At 41.7% G+C, this 14280-nt stretch overlaps 1 protein-coding gene across 1 annotated transcript in view; it reads right to left on the minus strand.

The window, feature by feature from the left end:
- Positions 1–2892: 2892 nt before the first annotated feature.
- Positions 2893–14280, minus strand: part of COG5 (component of oligomeric golgi complex 5) — a 2640594-nt gene continuing 2629206 nt past the window's right edge. Inside the window, exon 22 of the mRNA XM_069629143.1 lies at positions 2893–3334. Within this exon, the coding sequence (XP_069485244.1) occupies positions 3220–3334 (115 nt within the window). The 3' untranslated portion in view covers positions 2893–3219. The remainder of the gene's footprint in view (positions 3335–14280) is intronic.

The raw sequence follows: 14280 nt of genomic DNA on the forward strand, positions 1-14280 counted from the left end.
GCTGAGCTTACCATAAGTGGCAAATTTCTGGACATTTTCGGGTTTACTTGTAACCATAACATCCCTTTAATAAAATCTTTTCATCCAATTTCATAGATTTGTATTAGTGCAACTTAACCATAATGTTCCTTTAACAAAATTTTTTCAGTGACTATATATATATATATATATATATATATATATATATACTTGCTATTGCTACTCTATTTCATTTGTTTGCAGCGTTCAGACCCGTAGGTATCACAGCGCTAGTACATGGCAGGTAACATAGTAAACATTAGTGTCAAAGTCAAGGTACTGTAGTTATCAGGTGGACTGGTAGTAGTTTTAGCTGTATTTATCGAACAACCAGGGTTTCAGTTGTTTCCTGAAGAGGGTATACAAGGGTTCATCTTGGATGTGAGGTGGGAATGAGTTTCACAAAGTGGGAGCAACGACCGGGAAGCCCACTCCCCCTGCTCTTTTTCTGTTGTATCTGGGAGTGGATAAGGCAAGGGCGGACGATGAACGCAGACACAGAGGAATTGTTTTTCTTGAGATGTGCTGGATGAGAAAGGGGGTGATGCGTTATGGAGACAGCGGTGTGTGATTGATAGGATCTTAAACTCGATCCAGGATTTGACTTGTAACCAGTGGGCATTTCGCCTGGCTTGTGAGATGTGGTCGGTGCGTTTCATACCCCAGGCAGCATGGAGGGCATTTGACAGGATCCACTTTGCCCTGCACAGGGGTAGCATGAATTGCTCACCCCCACTACGGTTTTGGGATCTGCGGGTGTTGAAAAACACAGACTCCTGCAACTCCAGCGGGGAAGGAGTGTTAGGGATTTGTTGAGTGGATAGGTAGGGGGAGTCGGGAAACTGGAAAGAGGATTAGGGAGCGGTTATGGATAGGTATGGGGAATTAGGGTAGGTACTGCTCCTCAGCTGCTTCATGTTCCATGTGAGGCTTCTGCCTCCTTTCTCATTCATATGACACACTGTTTAGCTTCTCATACACTCACACACATTATGTGACCTGTTTCCTCACAGGCATTGCACAATTCCCATAACCATTCTGGGATTACACAAGTCCCATAACCACTGTGGCAGTATACATACAGCGAATCATAACATGACAGTAGAATGTAAGGAAATGCTTAGCTTCTCTGAGATGCGACCTGAGGCTCCTGAGTTCAAAGGAAGGTTGTAAAAGAAAGCCACGTGAGAGATGTTACGAATAAGCACTGCTTAGAAGCAGTATGCACTGTTCACACGTAGACAATCGCATGCCTAAACACATCAGGTTAGGAGTTAGTGAGCCATTCGTGCTCAACCATGCACTAGAGGTCTCCCCCTCGTTGTCCCCACACTTATCTTTAGGCTGGCGAGGGGCCGGTGATCCAGTCTGGTGGTACAGGGGCCCCTCGTACGTGCTCCTTTTGCCGGAGCTCTGCACATCTTGCCAGGTAGAAGTCTCAAGCGCAAGTCCCGGGCTGAGGCTGTGCATGTCCGTTTAGCGGTACATGCCCAAGATGGCCACCGCTTTGTAGTCCTCATCATGGGACTTGTAGTCCATGAAGCGTTCCAGTGGTTCTGCCTGCAATGGGGGTAAAATGTCATTCTGTAGGGGGTGCCTGTGCCTTAGTGCAGGTTGTAATGGTGCCTGCCATATGACTGGTTGGTCCCTTTTTCCATCTGGCAGCCCTTTGTTACTGCAGCAGCTGCTGTAGTGACTGCCCCTGGGAGCCCTGGTAGCATTATTTTGGATCAATTGTAGTTTTGTAAAGTTTTTGGAGGAGATGCCAGAGAGGAGGACGTTACAGTAGTGTAGTTTGCTAGCAATAATGGTGCTGGCAAGGGTGAGGCAGTTGTCAGATGTGAGGAATTTTCTGCTTGAGTTGAACATTTTGGTGGAGTTGAACATTTTGGTGTAGTACGCTACAGATGAGGCCAAGGAATTACAGTTCTGCGTCGAGGTAGACGCCCAGTGTTTTTACATGGCTGGGGACAGTGGTCGGGTTGCCGTCTATGGAGAAGGGTGCAAAGACGGGGTCTTGTGTGTGGCGCACTGGGCTGGTGGGGACAGATGAAGCTGGTGTGGAGGTAGTAGGTGATTCGCTGGCAGGTTCCACACCTCCTGCAAGACGATGGGGCGAACCCACAATGAGGAGCTCAGTTTTGTCATCATTGAGACAAAGGTGGTGTTCAGCCATCCAAATCTGAATAATGCTGTAGACTCTGTTGATGTGATGTTAGCCGACTCCATGCTGTGGTTCCCAGTGATTTTCAGGAGTATGTGTGTATCATCCGCAAAGTTAGTATATGGTATGTTGAGTAGGTCAAAAAAAGATCTTGTGTACATATTGTAAAGTGTGGAGGAGATGCAGGATCCTTGGGGGACGCTGTAAGGTACTGGGATGGGGTCTGCAGCTTCTGTCCCTATGAATACCTGGATGTATGCTCACTAAGGAATGATTTGTTCCAGCTGGGGCATCGTTAGAGAGATTGATTTAAGTGGTGAGATTCTGGCAGAGGATGTCATGGTCAACTAAGTCGAAGGCTGCCGAGAGCTCAAGGAGAAGGATGATGGCGAGGTCTCCCTGGGTCTCAGATGCAGACAAGTTGGATCTTGAGGTCAAGGAGGGCAGCTTCAGTGCTATGTCTTAATCCCGGTTGGTGGGTGCCGAGGAGGCATTGGTGTTCTAGGTGAGCTTGGAGTGTGTATAAGCTGCCCAGTCACAAATTTTGAGTAAGTAGGGCACTGTGGTAATGGGGCAGTAGTTGGTGGGGAGAGAATGGTCACAGGAAGGTTTATTGAGTAGGGGTGTAACCCAGGCTTCTTTGATGGTTATAGGGATGTAGCGGGACGCAAAGGATTCATTTTGTATATAAATAAGTACACTCCAAAAGATTTGTTCATCAGTTTTTATTGACTTATGAAAAGGAATAAGCAAAAAAATAAATGCTAAAACGCTAACTACAACTCTTTGCCCGATTTAATTTCATTGCAATCAAATTCACACTTGTCAGAAAGGGGAGCCCGCACTTGAGGGTACTCCTACTCGGCTGCCCCATGCCCATTAAGAAAACTGAAGAAAAAAATGATTTGAAAGAAAAGTTAATTTAAATGAAGTACAAACGCATTAAAAAAGTATGTGGCAAACACATCCAATCAATCAATTATGGAATCCTTATATGGGAAAAGATAAAGAAACATGATAATCCCATTTGGATGCTTTCACTGAAGGGATGACATGGCTTTTTGAAGTAGCTGCACCATTATGGGATACACTGGAGCAAATTCTTTTGCTTCCCTCGATCTCACTGACTGGACATAGGCTTCAAGGGCTCCCCTAAATGAATAAAAACATACATTATATAAGAATAAACACAACATCCAAATACTATGTTAATACCGAATAGCAAACATTTAAAAAAAAGACCAGTCATTCAAAAAGTAAGTGATTGAAACCTAATGATTATTTTCTGTTCTAGCTTTTATTTCAGGTACATAATAATTTAAGGAAATACACAGATGGTGAGTCTAGAACCGCTGCTTTCTCATGATTCACAAACAGTAATCCTTGAGCAATTAGAGGAAAATATATGGAATGAAGATAAATTTATGGCCATCTAGACCAGAAGAAAATATTAGTCAATGTTGCCGATCTAAAGATTGAAAAGTGATTCTATTCACTATGCTTAGCGATTTTCAGGGTTTGGATGTCACTTTGAAATGCTTGTGAGTGATGCGCTGCAAGGATCACGGCTGACCTTTCTGTAAATTAAAGTGACTCATTAACTTTGGAGATAATGCATTTCAGTAATTGGGCTTCTTTTTTAGGAGATGCTTAGCTTTGGAGTCAAAAGCAAAGTACATTTAATGTGATTTGTTTTTATGTGCTCCCCAGACGCCTTTTTGTTCTGTGGTGTGTTTCTACAATGAAATTTAAATGCAAGACCTAAAGTTATATTACCCTGTCGACTGCTTTAATTAGTCCAGAAATTATGTTATTGAAAATGTTTGCTGTGTGGAGGAAAAAAGAAAATGAATGTTGTTGTGCAGTTCTTAGTGAGTGCCTTCCACATTTCCGTGGTGAAACTTGATTGCGTATAGAGTATGTTTTGCTCCAGTTTGCGTCGCTTGCAGGCTGTTTTGCAGCTGCAGCATGATATCTCACAAGCAGGGGCGTCTGCTCTGGTTTACTCTCCTCAGGGTATTTGAATTTAGCTAGATTGCAGTTGAGATCACGTTATCACAAGATGATGGGTAGGAAATGGTGCAGATCACAGCGATTGCTGCTTTAAAATGTAACATACATCGCTGGGTGGGTGTCGTGACCATTAGTCGAATTAAACAAATCAGTGAATCTTTCCTTTAACAGCTGACGGGAGTTAAACATTGTCTTCCACAAAGACATACAGGATTAGAGAGAGAGTGAGTTTACTCTTAATTTATGTTTACATGATCTAATAACATCTCCAACAATGTAAAACAGTTGACAGAAATCTGCCACATGCACACGTAACTAGCAAGGCAGTGACAACATGATCTTAACAGCTGAATGGTTTAGAAGCAGTGCTAAGTTAATAGGACATGAAATAACCCCAGAAGGATGTCATCCTCAAAGGAAAAAGTATGCCTTATTGAAATTCAAAAGAAAGATCCTACTACAGTGGAAGAACTAAGGAGTTAATTGGGGCTCAAAAACGACAGTAGTAACAGCATTGTTAAGTATGCCGAAATTGTGCAGCCCTAAGAACAAATAGGTAATGTTCTTTCTGGGAGACACCATTCCTCTCATGGTTTCCTCATCTTTGAAATATCCCAGTCGGCACAGGAAAACTTTCTTCAGCAACCAGTGTGATCTTTTCGGCTCTGTGCTCGAACAGTTCCTCTCGTCGTTTCGGTCTTGTGTCGAGGCAGTCATCAGTGTGCAAGTACAGTGCCTTCTGTGCCATTTTCCTCAATGAAGGAAAGGCAAGCACAGCAAAACGGAGACATAGCTTAGTCATTCATTTATTTATACAGCGGCAACGCCTGCAGGCACCAAGGCACACACAAACGCAAGGACTTAGTGAGACAGGACAACACAGTTCAGAGGAGAGGGCTAACAAACCAGTTAGGGTAAGGACGATAAAGGTGGCAGAGGGGCAGGAGATTAATCAAACAGTAAAGCTTTTTGTCTTTTCAGAAATGGAAGGTAGTGTTCTTCCAGTCGTAATTCAATGGGGAGAACATTCCATGCTTAAACTGCGAGGACTGGAAACGAGCTTCTGTAACCTTGTGTTCTTTTATGTTTTGGCACCAGCAAAAATCCGCAGGGACTGGAACGGAGTGACCTAGATGGAGTGTATAGCTTCATATGCTCTTTAAGATAGGTGGGCACATTCCCATATATACATTTGTGAGCTACGGAAAGAGCCTTGAATCTTACTTTCGCTGATACTGCTAAACAGTGAAGCTTCTTTCTTGTGGCTGAAACATGTTCTGTTTTAGAAAGGTTGCAGATAAACTGATGTCAATTGCCTAACTGTTGTTTCTTTTCCCTGACAATAAAGAAAATATCCATGTTGAAAAAAAAAGAAAGGTTGCATATAATGCGTACCAGGTCGTTTTGTAGTACTTGGACTCTATCCAGACAGCCTTTGATTGCTCCAATCAGTAGGACATTGCAATAATCTAAACATAGCATTATGATACCCCTAACTAATGTTTCAAGTTTTTTTGGTGACAAAATGATTTGGTGTGTCTTAGTACTCTCTTAAGTATTAGAGTGAGTTGGCAATTACCGCGTCCACCTGCCAGCACATTAACGGTACAGACAAAGGAGAAATGTCCTTTACCCCAAGGAACGGTCACTCATTACACTGGAGCAAGTGTTTTTGGAGGCAATCCTTTTTTGCTACCCGGTGCTAATATGTATCAAGATTAGGACAGCCCACAGGGATCTCTGATGTATAGAGTCCTGTCCATTACCACTGATCCGGAAGAGTAGCCACGGATAGATGTGCAGATAGTTGGCCAAACGTTTTCATTCATGGTCGATACAGGGGCTACACAATCTTGCATCAAGGAAGGAGAGTTCCTCCTGGTCAGGCAACGCAATGGACACACAGGGATTCTCTGGGGCTATCCTGCCGAATCCTTACACTGAAGATCTATGTATTAAGGTAGGTACACAAAATGTATCTGCTCCTTTGTTGTATTGTACAGATACCCTAGTGAATCTCTTGGGCAGAGATCTCCTCAGTCGACGCCACATGTTCATTGCTTTCACAGAGGAGGGTATTGTATGTTCGACTCCAGGTTTGTATCCAGTAAGAGAAGCAGCGCATTTGCATGCATACTATATTTGACTGTTTCTTCATGCTGTAATGTTTTTGTTTAGTTTGGTCTCGGGAATCAGAATTCAGACATTGCAGGTAGTGATTGAGTTTTTGTTTCAGTCTGTTGTGCCGCAGGAGGTAACACCAGGTACCATTGTTATGATTCTCCTAGAAGCAGTAGTCATTAAGAAAGACCGGGTGGTTCTTTCAGGCAGTGATGAGGAAGATGGAGAGTGGTGCAAAGTTTTGTTCATCAATCCAAACTTATCGCTAAGGGACGCGTCTGACAAGCAATTGTTCAAAGACACTGAAGACATAGGAGAGAGGGTTTTTGAGATTGGGGTGCCTTGCCAGATAATGATAGAGCAAAGGGAAGTACCACAGACCATGCTCATCATTAGAAATACATAGCAATATTGGAAGGAGGATTTGGAGAAAGTGCCGGACCATTTATGGACCAGCAATCCTCATGATGTGGGGCTGTCAACGAGTATTGGAGCAGTGTGGATAACATTGAAACCTGGTGCGATATAACCACGGGTTAAGCAGTACCCCATTTCTAGAGAGGCGGATGAAGGGATTTATGAGACCATTATGGCATTGAAGCAAGGCATAATACAACCTTCTGTGTCCCATGTACCAGGGCCATCTACCTTGTGAAGAAAGCAAAGGGGTCCAGTTGGAGGATGGTCCAGGATTTGTGCCCCCTCAATAATATTGTTGAGGCGGAACTCCCGGTGGTACCGAATCCTGCTACCATTCTCTGTAATATCCCTACTGATTCAACTCACTTCACAGTGACTGATTTAAAGAATGCATGTTTCTCGGTCCCCTTAGATCTCAATTTGCAGTACATCACAGTGTTTACATATCGTGGTCAGAGATTCGAGCACACAAGGTTGCCCCGGGGGTAATGTGAATCTCTGGTTGTTTTCAACAGGGTGGTTCATATGGATTTGGGGAATGTATATGTGTCCAGTACAGCAATCCAGTACGAGGGCGATTTGCTAGTTTGTAGCACTTCAGAAGAGGAGCGTCGAGGAGATTCAATAATTTTTTTTTAATTTTTTTTTTTATTTTTTAAAGTGTAGTGTTTTAGTTTAAATTTAAACTTTTATCACACTTTCCGTTTTATTTCAATTCATCTCTTTTTCTTTCGTTTCGTCGTGACTGTCTTTACGTCCATCACCTCCTAAGGTATATGTTTGTTTATTCACTTGGTGTGTCCAGATGTTTGCATGTTTTCATCCGATAGTTCGTCGTCTTTTTCTTTGAGGATTTTATCCAAAAAGTTTATACCCGCACATGAGAATCTGGGATTGTGTCCTTGAATAAAATAGTCCCATCGTTGCTTTGGGTTATTTTTAACATATACCTTGATAACAAACGCTTTCTGTCCTTTGAAACGGCGGTGCAGTTCAACATGAGATGGATCGGTGTCTCCAGTTGACACTCTTTTTGACAGAACCTGCAGCGCCCTTCGTTAATGCCTCTTCTCTTCCTCCAGTTCTGTTTTTATATTCATTTGTTGGGTAGACTCCCAACCGGATTTTTAGTCATGATGCTCTATGTGTGTATGATGGAAATTTTACTAGATACTCTGGAAGCACATTTCTTTTTCTATGTTCGACTGCCATGGTGTTTATGTTCGTTAGCTTCATTTTGGCCTCTCTTGTTGCAATCCAGTCCTGTCTCATGAGCTTTTCTTTTACTTTGTTGGGGTTTGTAACCAGTTCTTCTTTAGATGAGTCCATTTTTGTTAGTACTTGGGACCATTCTCTTTTCCAATGGTTAAGGTAAGTTGAGCTTTTGTCTACTCCTTTGGTTGCCAGTATTTTATAGCTCTCAGCCGGACTGGTTTCACAGATTTTTCTCAACAGGCATAATGATTTCCATTTCATTATGGCTTCTAGTGACTCGAGCCCTAGTTCCGCTCTTATTGCCACTATCGGAGTGCACCTTGGAAGCTTCAATACTGGTTTCCAAAATCCACTTTCCAGTTTCGACCATATTTTATATGATAGATTCAAACCGGCTACACTTCCGTATGTTAAGGAGGGCAGAACTTTTTGAACGTAGAACAATCTTACTGGAGCCAATGAAAATTTTCCATATTTGCCATCTAGGACCCTTCCTTGTGCACTTAGATTTCTGACTTTTACAAGCAGAGTTTCTGCCCAGCTCTTTTCCACTGTCGAGGCGTTGAGTCTGACTCCTAAGTATTTTATCGTCTGTATTCGTTCAAGAGATTCTCCTGCTATATGCCATTTAAATTTTTTCATTATGGCGTTGTTCTTGCCGTTTATAGTCAGGATCTTTGATTTTCCCACGTTGATCATCAGGTCATTTTTTTGCATGTAGGTTTGTAGGTTGTTTATGAGTCGTTGCAGCCCGATTCTTGTTTCATCTAATATTACTATGTCGTCTGCATAGCATATTATCGCCACTTCCTGGTTGTTTATTTTCGGACTGAAATGTCTTGTGCATGATGTTATTTCTGGAATGTCGGCTATGAACAGTTTGAACAATGTTGCTGCAAGCGGACAACCTTGCTTCACACCCTTGTTAATTCTGATGTTGGCCGTCAAATCCCCTCGATCATTTACTCTGATTTGAGTGGTCGTGTTTTGATGTAAGGCCCTTATTGGGTTCAATAATTCCGCAGGACATGACCAAGATTTTAACTTTTCCCATAGCTTTCTTCTGTTTACGGTGACAAATGCTTGGCTTAGATCAATAAATGCCAAATGTAGTTCTTTTTTGAACTCTATTGCGTTGGTTTTTAGCATTGATATGATAAATAGGTTTAGATCAGTTCCTGTACGCTTTGTGAACCCTGTTTGGCGCGGGTCAATGATGTTATTCGTCTCTGCCCATTTTGACAGGTTTTTCTGTAAGTCTGCTGCAAAAAGCTTTCCTGTTGTTGCGAGTAACGAGATTGGTCGATAATTTATAGGCAAATCACGTTGACCCTTTTTATATATTGGCACTGTTATGCTTTTTGTCCATGTGTCTGGGATCTTTCTTTGTAGTACAATTCTCTTGAATGAGATGTTTATTATCACTGCCCATGATTTTAGATCTTTCTTCAGGTGGATATTCGTCAACCCATCAGGTCCTGCAGCGGAGGAGTCTTTTAATTTCCGAATAGCGATTTCAATTTCCTCCTCGTCCATCATTTTCATCCAAGGAAGTGTTGTTATCTCTTCAGGTAAGTCTACGTCCTCAGCTCTAGCTGAGAAGACTTCTGTGTAATGTTTTATCCAATCATTCTCAGATACTCCACATATTAATCTACTTTGGTGGTTCAGGGTACAATTGTTTATTAGGTCCCATGTTTCTCTGGTATTGGCCTTTTGTATGGTCTTTAGCATTGATTCCCCTTGCTCTTGAAGTCGTCTTGTTTTGAAGTCTGTGAGCCAGTTTTTATATTGATTTCGGCATACTTTGATGTTCCTTTGTTTGTCTATATTTGAGTCTTTTTTTCTTTTTTTACAAGCTCTTATTTCCTTTCTTAGTTGTTTCCTCCTTTCAACTAATTCTCTGCTGTATTTGTGCGTGTGTGTTAATGCGTCAGTTTTAAGTCCAGAGCGCGTTGTTTTGTAGGCTTCTAGTAATATTTCATAATTGAGGTGTCCCGTCAAATTATTTTCTGGTTCGACGAAGACCTCTTTCAGCGATAGAATATTTTTCATTGTCATCCTTATTCGATTTACCAATGGATTTAAGGCTAAGTTAATACTGTTCCCGTAAGATTTTAAGTTTTTCTCTCTCCTCCATGATGTTTTAAGGATATCATGGTCACTGTCATTTTGAAATAGTATTTCAAAGTTTTCTATTTCCAACGCCAGGGGTAAAGAGACCCAAATATAGTCTATTGTTGTCGATGCTTGGCCATTCGACCACGTGTGTTTACCTGGAATGTCGCCACGTGTTTGACCGTTTAACATCTGCAGGTTAAAACCTTTTGCCATCTGTACCCATCTGGCCGCGTTTGAGTTCCCCATCTGTAGTTCTTCTAACCGCGGGAGCCCATTTTTTGTCAGACATTTTATGTTTAGATCACCACATACAATTATTTGACACGTTGAATTCTGTTCCCTTCTTTTGACTATTATGTCTGTTATTGCTTGAAGGAACTGGATGGTTGTTGTTCCTGCTGGGTTTCAATAGACGTTTATCACTAATAATGACGACATTTCCACAATCTTAGAGTCGCTGTCGGTTTCTAACAGAGTCCATTGTATAAGGTGGGTTGCATTACCTTTCTCCATGATCCGCCAGCCACTTCCCTTTCTTATTAATGTGATTAGGCCGGCATAAGGTCTCCCATCTCGTTCTTTTTTTGCGGGGTTCATGGCGATCTCGAAATTTCTACATACCGGCGTTTCACGTAACCAGGTCTCCTGTAAACATATTATTGTGGCGTTGTTCCAAAGGGGGTTCTCCTTCGTCATCAAGTGCTTAAATCCCCTCGTGTTCCAAGAGAACAGTGATTCCGCGTTTCTTACTTCCGACTTTCTTTGCTATCGGTCTTTTCCATCTGAGGCTAGGGAACATGCTAACCATAGCCAGTCTTTTTGGAGCTCTACATTCCTTTTCAGACTGTCTTTTCTGTCCCTATTTGTTTTTTCTGTTTTTCTTAAATCATCTTTCACCATTTCCTCAACTTCTCCCTTCATGTTTGTCACTGTTATTTTGAAGTTATCTTTTTGCTTTCTGACCGCTCCCTTTTGCGGTACGGGAGTTAATGATGCTCTTTTCTGTTCACGAGGTGTTTGCTCTTTTTTCTTGTTGTCGGCTGATTTTGAATTGTTTAAAACTTCTCGAATCTCGTAGCCTCGTTTCAACAACTCTTTTCCATCTTTTAAAATTAATTCTTTGAGTGTTCTAGATTTCAGATGTAAAACCACTTTGTCCACACGTTCTTCGTCAATGTATTCAACCACCGCTATGTCTTCATTTCTTATCTTTCTCAATTTGTCCACACAGTGAAGCAGGGCTATCACGTTTTTCCGATTTAGGTTTTTTCCTTCGTTTTCTTCAAGCAAGTTTTCGACCAGCAGCTTTTTAGGAGACTGGGCTCTTTCGTTTTGCTGTTTTTTCATGTGGTTGTGATTTTGCATATTGGACTGTTTTTTCCTCGGGTGCTTTGGGTTCCATGGATTATATGTTTCTCCTAAAAGGTCGCTCTTGATCTTTGCTTTTTCAGTCGGAAGTTTTTCCCTGTTAATTCTATTTCTTTTTTCATCTAATGTTAGAAATCCTGAACGTTCATGGTAGTCGTCTTCCTCCGATTCCAAGTACGCACTTTCGTCGTCCTTTGTTTTTTCTTCACCTTGTAGTGGACTTACTTCATTTTGCACTTGACATGGCGACTCAGCCACTTCCATTACATTTTGCCTGTTGTTTGCTTCCACCTCTTCAATGTAGAAAGAGGCATCCTCGATCAGATCTCTTGAATTATCTTGCGACTCTAGGACGCTTTCTTCGTCCTCAGTGATCAGCACTACATGCCTTTCACTTTGTTTGGGAGGCGGTCGAGTTGTTCGTTCTAATTCTTTACTTAAGGTCACGTCTTCATTTTCTCTTGTTTGTTTAACGTTCCTAAATATTGTCCGTATGCTTTTTGTGGATCCCTCTCCTTTTTTTGAGGTTTTCGAAAAGCTCTTTTCTTTAGCCTCTACTGTTTTAGTTATTTTGAGAATTTTTTTCGATGATTTTGTAGCTTCGACCGTGTTTTTGTTTTGGGTCTCCTGCCTTTGTTTACGACCGAACACGGGATAGTGCTCCTGTTTGTTCAAGATTTTCTTTGTAAACTCGTCGTCTCTTGTTTCGGCTAAGAGGTCGTCGGCTCGTTTAGTCTTGTTGTTCTTCCTCGGGTCTTCAACCAGACCTTCAGAGGTTTTTTTCCTTACAGTTCGTGTTTTCGCTAGTGCTACTTGGTCGAATTCCTGCATCGTCTGGGTCTTGCACTCTAATTTTTGCTAACGTAACTTTATTCAATTTTTCACTATGTGTTAGTACTGGGCAGTCTTCTTGATTTTCTTTATCATAGCCCTCGAGACTATTTGTATCAGATCTATTTTCCATCATGACCATTTGTTTAGTAGTTGCAACCAGCCTCTGGAGATTTTGGTTCCTCTCTGCTGACTCTATGGATTTCCGCATCCATTTTAGTGAGTCTAGCAAGGCGTTTGTCAAGATATCTTTTTCTTGTCTATCTCCGCTTGCAAGGTCAAACAGTCTCCTTTGCCATGCCGCTGAGGTTTCTGCTTCTTGATTTAACCTTGCTTCCAATTTTAAAGCTGTTAATTCTTGGGCGGTTAGCTTGGTGAGCATTAAAGCTACGAGAGCGTTGTTGTCCTTTACGTTTTCACTGATGGATTCGTACAGTTTCATGTATGGGGCTAACGAAATTGTCAAGGCGGCCATTACATTATTCTGCAATTGTGTTCCCAGTTGTGGGAATGAAGTTGGACCTACAACTACTTCTTCGTTGATGTTTATGCTCTCCTTTGTGTTTCCTGTTGGGTTTTTTTTAGTACTTTGCGAGTGAATAATGTATTGAGTCTTTCTATGTGGTGACCATTCATCTGTCTGTGTTGCGGTGCATCTCATCATGATGTTCTCGCAGGACTTTTCCCCTTGTTGTATTTGAGCATCAAGGAACCGGCGCCTCTTTTCGAATGTTGAATGCAAGCATCTTTTGTCAGTTGGTGAATATGTCGATAAGTCAGCATCTTCAAAATTAAGAAACTGCTGGGTTCTTAGTGCCCTACACGGGGTCTTCTCGGTTCGAAGTCCGTACGCGCTGGTCGTAGTTTTTGTTCGTGCTCCCAGGTCTTTAAGTTCACCTCTCCCTAGAGAGGGACTGCTTTCCTGGCTGGGTTTTGATCTGTTACCTGCTGTTATTCTCTTCATTGTGTTTCCTTCCATTGTTTTAATAAAGTGTTCTCTCCATTCATGTTCTCCAATCTCTTCGGCAATTGAGTTTTCCTGACCACCATTTTTAGCAGCAGATCTTTTCCCAATTAAGGGGGAATGCAGTTTTTTCTTTGCTGATTGAAGGAGCTGGATTGTCTGTCTGTGTGGGTCAATCCCCTCTTTCTGACTAATTCCAGTTTTCTGCGATCTTTGCTTGATTAATGATTCCAATTTTTTGTAGTCATTCTCATTTGGTCCTGCTTCCAATTGTGCCTTTATGTTAGTTATTTGTTCTTTGGAGACATTCAAGTCATCGTGTGGTATTCTGCTGTTGTCTGTCTTATGATTCTCTCCTTTGTCACTTATTGATAGTATTTCGGAAGCATCTGAGTAAACTGATTCGTCCAAGTCTTTGTTAAGTGGTTGTATGACTTTTTCAGTGTTGCTTTCGCTGTTGGTATCTTCATCTTCGATTGTCGTTAGTACTTTGTTTTTTAGATTTTGCTCTAACAGAGTTTCTGGTGGATATACTGCAACATGTTCTCTGTTTATTATTGTTAGACTACCCTCGTTCCTTTCTTCCACAGGCAGATTTTCTCTTGTTTCGTCCTCTTCCGTTCTTAAGTCAGTTCTATTTTGCTGAGCTTCCAACAACATTCCAAGATCTGTAAGTTCGGCGTCTGTCACGTTTAGGAGTTCAGCTGGCAATGGTAATGTTGAATCTAAGTCTTCACAATGTGATTCCTTTTCGTTTATACACTGCTGTACTAAAACGTTTTCGCTTGTGGATGAGATCTGGACTTTTTCTGCACACTCAGTTGTCGGACTTTCTCTATAGGCTTTCTCACAGAAAGCGTTTCCTTCATCATGAACTTTTATGATTGTATTTATGTGTGCGATTGCTGATGTTGTCAATTTGAATGTGTTGATATTCATATCTCGTTTGATTGCTTCCCTCCTCTGTTCCCTCCCTCCCAACTCTGTGTTTTCTGAGTTTTTTGACAAGTCAATGTTCGATATTCTGGGAAAGGCAGCAATCTTA

The sequence above is a fragment of the Ambystoma mexicanum genome, chromosome 12, assembly GCF_040938575.1.
Source record: "Ambystoma mexicanum isolate Mex_15411 chromosome 12, UKY_AmexF1_1, whole genome shotgun sequence".
Lineage (NCBI taxonomy): Eukaryota > Metazoa > Chordata > Amphibia > Caudata > Ambystomatidae > Ambystoma > Ambystoma mexicanum.